Genomic DNA, 11,725 nt, shown 5'->3' with positions numbered 1-11,725 from the left:
AGGATAGGATACTATTGAGCGATACGAAATACGAAAACAATGAAAATACGACATTATAATTCCCATCGAAGTTCAGAGTAGTTCTATTGGGACAAAGATTCATGCGGAAATATACACTTTATGCATCATATTCTCTAACATCTCAAGATTCAATGATCACAACAGACATTATATATCACAGGTACCATCTTCCAAACAATGGCTGATGAGTCTCGTCGGGTTATACAAAATAACGTTCCACATAGTTTTCTGAGTACCTTAGCTAATGGCATCAGTAGTCGAGCGTACCTACAGACGGTATCCCATTTAAGCTAGTTCTGGGGTCGTTCCTGCTCATGAACTCATCACAGCTGTTGCCGTTGCTGGAGAGATAATGAGATTGGACGGAATTAGGATCAAGACCCTCTTTGCCCATCTGCTGCACTTCGAGAGGAGACAGAATCTTGATGTACCAGACGCTGTTTACGAATTCCCTGCAACGAAAGGTAATTTTATGCTGAGAAAGAAGACTCGTAATTGCATTGTTATATATTAACAGAAATATAATTATGGCTACTAGGAAATAATGTACTTGTGATTTGGACTTCACTAAATAGCAGCAAATGCCTCAGTGTTGATGCAAATTATGCAGGCCATTTTAGGATCACAACATACATCCCTTAAGTTTAGACATATTGCAAAAGGAACCTTGATTTTGGAGAATCAGACAACTCTGGCAGTCATGGCTTATATTGCAGATTCCTATCCAGAGACAGCATGATTGGGGAAATGCGTAATATAAGGCATGAGTGGAAACTAGAAAGGTAAGTTTCACAAAAATCAGAGGATTTTTTGCCAATATGACCAAAACTTCTAGTGGTATTTATGTAATAATCGCCTTACTTTTCCCCCGAAATTGAACTAAAGTTGATAAAGATAAAACTTATTTTGTAACTTAGAAAAGGATTTGGAAAAGGGATTTTAGAAAATACTAGAAAAAATGTCAATACGGTTACATTTCAGACCATATGACTCTTCCATGCAAGGATGGTAACTGAATTATAACTGCCACAGAAGACAACTTTGAAATGTTAGCATGTTTCAGAGAATATATTATTAAGAAGGCTGAAACTTATTTTCGTAATTTTGAGCACAAAGAATACCTGAAATATTAAAAGCAGAAGAAATCAGGGAAATGGTAGAAGGTGCTTACTGCCAAGGGTCATCACCGAGGAGAAGAACGTCATTCTCTCGGTCAACAAATACAAGCTGCCAGCCTGATCTCTGAGGATCCTCCAATAGGCCTTCAAGCCCAAACATGTGAGCAAGCTCACTCCGCAGCTCATTATAGCTGCTAAATTTGGAAATATCAAGCGACCGTCCGAAGGACCCTGATTTGTGAACCTGTAAGAATCAACAATAATACTTTAGGCTTTCAGAAGATTCATATATATACTACCAAGCTGTTGCCAGAAATTTAGGTCAGGAGTAGAGTTTCAACTTCATAAATCCATCTTCATTAATAGCCTACTCCTAAAAATAATTAAAGGAATCACGTAAATCCTAGAAATACATGTATTTCCATTATAAGAAGTGAAAACCAACGATGATTTTTAAATTTTCTTGCATAGGAAAAGCAGTAGAGTGAGAAAATGACCATGATCAAATAATAACGTGTCTCGCCTAAAAGAATCTGGGAAACATGGTCAGAAAAGAAAACATGTTAACTCACCTTCACAAAGGTTCCAGGGGGTGGGTTAGTTTGGTCCACATTTTCTGAGGACTGTAAGTATCCTGATTCATCTACACAACTTGAGGTAGTCATGTCCGAGTTAAGAGGAAAGTCAGTGCGTCCAGCACTTGCAAATGCAGGGGTTGCAAATGGCATTGATAATGATCCATTCTCGTTGCCACTGTTTCTAAGGGTTGACATCCCACTTGGCATTATAGCCGATGAATCGTTATTCACCCCATATAGTAAATTGTTATGGGAATCCGTCACACCCTGGAAATCTGGAAAGTCTCTACCAGGAAATGGTGGCAGCAAAGCTGGAAGGTCAGTGACCTTCGAACTAGGGATCACCAATTCTTCTTGATGAGGCACTCCAAATTGAGAAACCTTGGAGGGAAGTTGAGGGTCTAATGCTACTCGCTTTGACGACGAGGAGTGAGAGACTATTGGATTGGGCCCATGCAAGTTCACTAGGTTGGTTGTTCCCTCATGGGAAAATGAACTTAGAACACTTGACATGGAAGAGTTATTGGCAGATGTCATATGGTTCCCAATGAGGTCAGAGAAGTTCAGAAGCTGGCTTGTTGAGGAAAATCCCTGCAAAGGTGTGAACTGTGACACAGAGGCTGGTCCTATCTGTGAGACAGTCGGGATGGTTTTGTTGGTTTGTTGATCTTGAAAGTGTGGATGCAGTTGCTGTGATTGCTGAACTTGCTGTTCTACTTGTTGTTGCTGTCTTTGTTCATGTAGTTGCTGTTGCTGTTGCTGTCTCTGTTCATGTAGTTGCTGTTGCTGTTGCTGTTGCTGATCATTAAGCTGCTGACGGAGCTGCAACTGTTGCTGCAAAATCTGAGCCTGAGATATGACGCTGTTTTCTGGAAAATTTTGAAGGAAGTTCTGTTGATTATGGGGTGTCTGCAGCATCTGATTCTGATTCTGAATTAGTGAAGCAGAAAGATTTGGCACATTTTGCTGGAATTGCAGGAGGGGTTGATGTGAAAGCTTGGAGGGGTCTAATGATCCTGTCTCCTGGAGTGCTGCAGCTGCCATTACATGATAAATATCAGGTTGTAGACCAAGCATAGAAGTGTCCAGCCTAGGTTGCATCCATGGGGATACACCAAATCTTTGGAAATTTAGCGATTGAACCCCTTGATCTCCGATGCCCCCACGAAGCCATGCAAGTGGAGAATTCACGCTCATATCACCGTCTCTGAGACCTGAATAATAGTGAAGCAGAATCTAGATCAACATGGGAAGAAAGAAACAAACATTTTTTCTCAGCCAACTGTTATAAACCAGACCAGGAAAGGAGGGCAATGCAGATGGCCAAGGTCTCTTCAATCTAAGGGAGAATGGAGATGGGTACATCGGGAAAGTCGTCAGGGGCTCAATCTCCCACAAGGAAACTCTGGGTTGCCTCTCCCCTGCAGTTGATTCATCCCAACCAACCTGAATAAGAAACGTCAGGTATCAAGTTCAAAACTATCAATCAATTGACATCTAGACAGAAATGCAGCAGATATAAGAAACAGAGGAAAGCTACACAAGTCAATTCACAAAAAATTTCTTCAAGGGCTTCACTTAAAAAGGCTAAACTTCCAGTAAGGCCAAATCCTCTACAAGAAAGATTTTTTTCCACAGACAATATACTTGAAAGTAAATTTAGGTTACATCAACACTGCAAAATAGTAGTCATGCCATGAACAATGATGCATATGTTAAAATCGAGTCTTTATCTATACTAAAAACTAATTTGACCACAAGAGCATGGCTATGAACAAACCTTCACGGAACGCCAATGTGAGTTCGGCCACCGAACAGCATCCAAGTCACTTATGCCAGTAATTGTACCCATATATCTGAGTCCAAACATATGAAAGTATCAGTATCAGTTGAATGTAGATTCAGAGGTGATCCATTAAGGTGTATGTCCGTTCAAATTCTCATGTTCATTATGAGCACAAAGAGGTCCTAGGATGTTTTATTGTAAGCATAATGTTTTTTTTTTAATATAAAGCAGGAAAACAAGAGGCATTTGCGGAATGCTGCAGCATTTTAGTAATAATGACGCAGTAAGGCAATTAGCAATGGCAAAAGCATCAAAAGGAAAATGATTTAAATGATCCATGAAAGACAGCTGCTAATTTTATATTTTCTACTTTTTTAGCCATAACTTTAATAATTCCATTGAGTATGTGCTCACATCATGAGGTACAATGCTACAAAATACACCCACATGATGCATTATGTCATGATCAGACATGATGTACACAATTCAATTACACTTATAGGAACACTACAAAAGCAGTTTGCTCATTTAAATAACTCTCATCTCATGCTGAAGAAGAAATATATCCTAGAGTTGCCTTTTAAAGTGCCATTTATCAGTTTAAATTGATCCCTGTTATTTGGTGACAGTATATTTGGAATATGCTACATTTAGAAAACCTTCATCTGATACTACCCAGCAGCTAGTTATTAGATCCTTATCTCCAATCACTTCTCCATCTCATGGCCATCACAGAATGTATATGCATGTATATACGTGTGTGCTTATTTAAGTACAACGTGTGCACAAATTGTTAATTTCAACAATTTATGTTTAAAATCTTTATTCTTGAATTTTACTGATCCACATAATCTCAATTTCAAGTTTAATAAGGATGACAAAATCATACATCAATCTCACATCTAACAAGTCCAGCAATTACAGTTACTGGCTATGGCAGTAAGCATGAAAGCACATGCTTCCAATCAACTTAGAAGTTTTATCATCTTTCTGTGCATCTTTGTGATTTTGTAGGAAAATTTAGACCCACCTACGGACACTTGATTCATCTGTTTCAAAAAGCATCCGAAAACGCATGCCCACAGAAACTCGTGTATGGTACACTGCTTTGGCATATTTTGCCAGTGGTATCACAAACTCCGATGGACTGGCCCTGAAATTAGAAAAGCAGAAATGTAAAGACACAAGTTACTTAATAAAGCACAAACAAAAATGGAACCTTTACCTCGGATTGTAAAAGATGGTGAAACGACTATTCGTCGCTGCTGCATGAGCAGCAGCAGCAAGAAGACCAATGTGCATGCTATCACTTGACAAAACTGATGAAGGCATAACAGTTTGAGGACGATTAGCACGCCGAATCCCCAAGAGCAACTGATTATTTTCATTCCTGAAAGAGTACATTTTAAGAGTCAGAATAACGATTGTCATTTAATGATATAATGTCACTGGTAGAAAAGGGCTGTAGATTGTGTGCCAAGAAAATGAACTAGAGCAGTTTTGGCAGAGCTTTCTCTCTGGATAAGTTCTCCACATTTAAAATCTTAATAGTTACGTAAAGCATGGATTGGATAGGAGAAAAAAATGATAGCTGGACTGAAAACTTACAAGTACAGGGGGAAAGAACCGAAATGGTTACAAGACCTGTAAGCTTATGCATGGGAATACCAAGAATACAGATAATATTCCATACCAGATGAAGATAACAGAGTCTCCAGCAACAAGCCTCTTTGCGCTCACAAACACACTCCATCCTGTCGTAAGCAGATGCCTCTTTGGTTGACCTGTAAACATGAATTGTTCAATTAACTACTAAAGAATCAAATTCCAGCTTCATAAGTTGATCAGCATGTCAAATAAGCAACAACCACAGCAATAGTGTAGGAGAGAACCCTCACTATCAACACATACAGAATAAATGATAAGAAAAACGATAAAAACCACTAAGTATATAAATGTCCTTTGTAAAGATACGAGAAAAGTTTCTTTTCCAGAATCCCATATTGTTTTAGTACCAGCAGACCCAATGATTAAAGCCACCTTTATAAACATTCAGGGTAACCTTAGCAAGAGTCATTTATTTTGCATATGCAGAACAAGTCATCTATTATGTGTATTGAGCACGGCAGAGAAGTGTTCACAAAAAATTGTGCTTTAGGAGAAGGGATAAATGTGAAAGCTTTCTCTTCCTTTTTTTCCTACTACAGTTTCTATATATATATTTTTATATATGCATACAGTTTCTTTGCATCTATATATGTATACACTAGTAAATATATATACTTAAAACAAATTATGATATGCATCGATACACATATAGATACGCCGTATATACAAATAAGTTGTTATGAATGTACAGATAGATGCAGTAACAACAGTGGGTGGTGACGGCGGTGAGGACACAGCAACAGGCAACATAAAAGCAAGCAACTGGGTTTTACAAATAGGGTAAGATTAGTATAGAATTAAAACAGTTGTGTAATTGTCCAATTAAAATTCACTTATTACAAAAATGTCTAAGCAAAAAGCACATAATGGATGTTGCTTTTATCTTCTTGTAGTTTCATGCTTAATTTTAGAGTTTCAATAGCAAAAGCTGAAAAATTGAAATTCTCTTTAGCTTTTTTCTCTTTTCCCAACGAAAAGCTCAAAGTTAAGTGCTAGCAAATGCTCCTTGGTTAACTCGAGGGCTAATATTTACATAGTGATAAAAGGCGTGCCATGGCACATGACGCAAGCCCAGGCTTGCTCCTAGCGGTCTAGCACGCCTTTTTCGGTGGGCCCTGGCACGCCAGGTGAAAGCCCAGCCTTTTCAACTCTGGGCTGAAAACAAAATTGGCTGGAACCCAATTTATTTTGAAGATTGGGTTTCACCAAGTTTTAATTAAGGATGGCCCCGCTTTAACTTACTTTCTTCTTAAAGAAATAAAAAAAAAATAGAAAAGAAAAACAAAAAGAAGAGAGAACACCATTAGTGCATTTTTTATGTTAAAAGATATTGATGTATGAATAAAAGATTTATTTCTGCACCATGCTTTAAAAAGGCACACGCTGCAATGTGCGCATGGCTCCATAGCACCTTTGCGACATATGCCCTTAACAACAATGAAATTTGCTGGTAACCATTCCTTGTCCCTCCCTTTTCCTAGAAAGATCCATAACAACTCCTACTTAACACTATCTTGAATAAGAGGATAAAGCGCTTCCACATTTTCGTGGCAAATAGAACAAATCACAGCTCAAGCATCTGTCACCTTGGTTAACATGCTCAAATATACTATCCTGAATAAGACAATAAAGGGCTTCCATATTTTCGTGACAATTAGACCATTCACACTTCAAGCATCTCCTGTCTCGACTATCATATTCAAAGAATTAATACAAAAGGATGCACCGCAAGCATTTTTGCGAACAATTGACATGAATTAATGACAGTTTGACCGAGCACGTGCTCCTTAAGTATCAATTTGTTTTTCTTGCTTGCACTATCTCCAGAATTCTAACTCAACCATTCATGTCTCACAGGAGAAAAATATCCTGTTGATCCAGCGAGCCTCGAGCAACTCACAATAATTTGAAAACATCTTAACAGCCTTCGAGCTCTAAATTAGCAAACTCATGATCATTTCTTGCTGATGTTTCATCTCGGAGATAACCTCTTATACACTCAACCCCATTATAAAAGGAAAATACGCTCATCACCATACTGTAGAATGCATGACATCATTAGGTTATGCATTATGTCTCACATACATTCCAGTGCCAGGATTTTAATTTTCACCAATTTAATCTTGCAACACAGAATTCAGTTACCACTTTGACATTACTTACTAAAAACTGAAGGATCATTTTACTAGGAATTATAACAAGAAGTTATTTTCATTATACCAATACATTAATAGAAGCGTAATACGGCAACATGAAGGCCCCATGTTCTTGGTAAGCTAGACCTGCTTTATTATGCAACTTAAGAGCATCAAAATAACAAATAAAATATTTCTAATTGTTACAAGTAAAATCGAGAAAACTTTCATCATATTCTTGATAACTTACCACGAAAGATATGCCTGAACTTCCATTCATTGCCATGAAGATCCTTTGCCATTAGTTCTTGAGCAGGAGGGGTTTGAGAATAATCCTGAAGAAGCAAAACAGAAATAGTTAACCTAATCACATCAGCGACTGAAAACAAAGTTGCATAAGTAGATGCCAGTAAAACTAAGTGCTGATGGGACTTACAAGAGGAGGAAAGACTTTTTCGGCGGCCCGGCGGGGGACAGAAAATCCCCCGTGAGTGCTGGTGTCACTAGCAGTTAATGTTTTACAGAAATAATTGGTTGGCTGTTTGCTCGCGGTGCCAAGTTCTGCTGGTAGCAGACATAAGTCCTTTTGCTCTTGCTAACCAAAATGGCAAAGTCAATAGTTAGTGAGCCACAGAAAGGGCACAAAATTCACAAACTCAAAGCAATCTAAGTACAGTACAGGGCTAAGTGGTTGCAACGTCATCTGAGCATATACTTCATCTGTCTCAACATCTGCCTGCAATGTCAAGAATTTAAGCAGTAAATATAATAGTGATTAAGAGAACATTCTACAAGAATAAATTAACAGTAGAGATCACTCACATGCATGGTAACATTGTGAAGCTGGCATATTAATTGAGGTTGTAAGCCTGGATAGTTAGGGATAGTAGAATCTACTTCCTTGTTGGTTGAGGCAGCAACCTGTTCACAAATTACCAGATGCCTGAGGGGCTATTCTGAACAAACCCTAGCGAACTTAGTCTTTGAACCAACAACAGCAAGTAAGATATATACTATCTCATGAAGGATAGTTGGTACAATTCTTTTTAAAGATACTAAACAGAAATCCTAGCACCAAACTTTCTAAACAAAGACATGCAAAAGCTCAGAACAGGCCTGCATGACTTACTTACGTCTGAGTGCCATTATGTAGTTTCTGCAACTAATGTATTGGTAAAGTACTAAATCAACATGAGTTAAGCGGAAATTATCGATTACCACACAAGATGAAATAAATGCCCACTAAAGGGCCAGGCGGCCAGCAATTGACACACAAAACTGGCCACTTTTAGATTAAGTTCAATTTGCAGCATTCGCAAGGAAATTTAACCTTATTCATATATCACCAATATCAAGTACGGCAACAACGCACCAAGGCTCTCTCAACTTTCAATAAACCGTATGCTGTTGCATATCCACCATGTTTAGCTGGTTAAAGCAGGCAGATGATTACTTACTCATAGCAGACATGGACATATTACATCAGAACAAAACTGAACAAGTGACCTTCAACCAAGCTGTAGTCATCCCATGCACTCACTATTCAAACTCAAACACCAGTACTCTAACAAAGTTCATATCTAAAGAATTGAACAAGAAATCTTTTAATTGAATAGGAACCTGCTCGCTATGGCCTTGAGGAAAATACACAACACGGCTTCCAATTTGTGGAAGTGAGACCAACGGCCCAGCGCAAGCATGCCAGAGCTCCGAATTCAAGCATTTGGTCTCCCCTGGCATCCCACAAAAAGAGAAAGAATCTTCACACAACTTCTTAAAACACTGCAAATCAAGCCAGCATTTCCATATGCAATACCAAAAACCAAAAACTAAAAAAGTAACTAAAAGCACAACTTACCTTCTTCAGGCTGAGCATTAAATCCGGTAGTAGTAGATGAAGAAGACGAAGATAACCTCATATTCCAGACAAGTTACAATCGTAGCTAAAGAAAACTTAATCTACTAACCCTGAAATCAAAAGGAACTCATTTAAAAAGCAATAATCTCCCACCCCCCACCCCCCACCCACAAACCAACAAGAAGTGCTAATCTTGTCATCCAAACCCACACATACCCTAATTGCAACCCTTTTCTCCCTTTCACTCACAAAAAAGAAAAAGAAAAACCAAAGGAAGTAAATTAGGACTAAAACTTCAAAAGGGTTTTGAGGAAAACGAAAAGTTGAAGCAGATCTTGAAGTTTCCACAGCAAGTTTTGAACAACCCTAAAGAGGAAACAAACAAGAACAAGACTGGTCCGAGGAATAAATGAAGCTAAAGTGAGCAAGTAAAAGCTAAAGGAAGAAGAAAATGATGAGTAGCTTTAGAGAACTATTGAGATCTCTCTGTGGAGCTAAAATCAGCTTCAGATCTATAAGCTTTTCCTTTTTTTATTTCTTTTTCCCCCTCTTTGTATTGCTTTCAGTTCATAGAGAGAAGCGAAACGCTGCTCAGCTCTCTGCAGTGCACTGTAATTTCGGAAAGTACATCAATTATTGCAATCTTCTTACTCTCTTAGATTTTCTATCACAAAATTAAAGATTTCATGCAATGCTAAAATAGATATGCTTTTATTACTGGTTTAGTTGCAGCTGCATTGTTCCTATACATTAGGGCAAAATTTCCTATTTTTCCATCTAAATTATTTTTATTTCAATTTTTCCTACCAACTACTGAACTATTTTCTAGTAGAACTTTTCATCCAAGTTTTAATAACATGATGTATTCCTAGACCAAATTTGAGATTTTATGGTGAAAAAGTATACATTTGTACTCTAATATGGCCGATTTTCAATGAAAACGCGGTCTGAGGTGGTAACTTGCAGAACTCGTGTAGTTGGCGTGACAACTGAAAGCAAGAATGTATACTTTTTCACTGTAAAATCTCAGATTTATATTAATTAAAAATGTACTAGTAATATGTCGCATATTTTATACGTGTGCGTAAACTTTATATTTAAAAGAGAGAAATATTATTTTAGTCCGCTAAGTATACCTAATATTAATTTTAGTCCAATAACTATGTCCATTTTTGTTTAGATCCAGTAACTTATGAAATTGCTTACTTTTAGTCTTCTGACAGATTTTCGAACAATTTTACCCCTATCAGTGCATATAAACTAAAACTGCCTTTTAAAAGTTGCATAGGGGTAAAATTGTCCGAAAATCTGCTAGAGAACTAAAAGTAAGCAATTTCGTAAGTTACTGGACCTAAACAAAAATGGACATAGTTATTGGACTAAAATTAAAATTAGGCATATTTAGCGGACTAAAATAATACTTTTCCCTATTTAAAATAAAACTTTCATATTCTTTGTTCAATTTTTAAAAATATGGAAAATAGTTAAAAAATAAGAACAATATAATAAAAGAAAATAAAGATATAATTTGGAGAGAGAATATATGAGAAAATCTGAAAGAATATCGAAAAGATAGTTATGTAAGACCATAATACCAAATTCACTCATTTGTAATAATACTAGATTGAAACATACTCGATGCATATGCATAATTTATATTCTTATTATATTTATATAATTAAATAAAAAAAGAAGAAAAATAAAATGCATAACTAATTGAAAACTAAAAAAGGAATTAACTTTAAATGTGTATAAATAAGAAAATTAATTAATCAAAAAAGTGTGGAAGAAATAAATATAGTTAAGGCCATTTTTGGCAAGTCACTTTTTATTCTATAGTCATATAAAAAAAGAGAAAATGCAAGCAATCTTCTTGTGATATTGCAAATGAGTAAATTACCCCCTGATGAAAAAACAAATAGCGATTTATCTGTTTGTGCTTTTCAAAATACATCAATGTATCCCCTGTGATTTTAAAATGAATCAATCTACCTCCCTGTATAAGGAGGTAAATTACTTCATTTTCAAAAGTACAGGAGAGTAAATTGCTATATTTTTTCATAGAGAGTAATGTGCTCATTTTCAATATTATAGGGGGATAAATTGCTATTCACCCTATAAAAAAAACTATAACACGAACAACATAAATCTAATATTGATCATGAATCTAGGATATCAATGTGTTGGCATTTGGTAGTTATGATCCAAAATGAAATAAGTTATCATAATTTTATTTAGGACTAATTACACATAGATTCCTTCTAAAAAATTGAAATTACACTTTTTTCCAAAAAAAATTTGAAATTACACTTACATTCCCTCTGAAAATTATTATTTACATCTGACTCTTTTTTGTTAGGATTGCACGAAAAATATTAATATTAGCCAAAAAAAAATATAAATTTTTAATTTTGCCTCTTATTTAGTATTTTCATGTAATAATTTGTACTTATAAAAGAAAAAAAATGTAATAATTTTAACCTCACTCCATATATATATATATATATATATTATATTTATCTCTTTATAAGTACAAAAATATACATGAAACTATTAAATAA

The 11,725-nt window shown here is 36.2% G+C and overlaps 1 protein-coding gene across 2 annotated transcripts; it reads right to left on the bottom strand.

Moving 5' to 3' along the window:
* Positions 30-9,829, bottom strand: LOC105167428 (auxin response factor 6-like). Of its 2 annotated transcripts, none has more exons than XM_020695937.1 (14): positions 9,165-9,829; positions 8,927-9,088; positions 8,129-8,227; positions 7,986-8,042; positions 7,743-7,901; positions 7,557-7,641; positions 5,197-5,287; positions 4,729-4,893; positions 4,534-4,656; positions 3,498-3,573; positions 3,016-3,163; positions 1,712-2,931; positions 1,193-1,383; positions 30-473 (listed from the first exon to the last, which is right to left on the bottom strand). In XM_020695937.1, the coding sequence occupies exons 1-14, from the start codon at positions 9,180-9,182 to the stop codon at positions 272-274; spliced, it is 2,796 nt and encodes a 931-aa protein (XP_020551596.1). In that variant the 5' UTR covers positions 9,183-9,829; the 3' UTR covers positions 30-271. The 2 variants fall into 2 exon arrangements, with proteins under 2 accessions (XP_020551596.1, XP_011085439.1); XM_011087137.2 differs by having other exon boundaries at positions 8,927-9,039; positions 9,165-9,828.

The sequence above is a fragment of the Sesamum indicum genome, linkage group LG8 (genome assembly GCF_000512975.1).
Source record: "Sesamum indicum cultivar Zhongzhi No. 13 linkage group LG8, S_indicum_v1.0, whole genome shotgun sequence".
In the NCBI taxonomy this organism is placed as follows: Eukaryota; Viridiplantae; Streptophyta; class Magnoliopsida; order Lamiales; family Pedaliaceae; genus Sesamum; species Sesamum indicum.
This window is presented reverse-complemented; position numbering and strand designations above follow the sequence as displayed.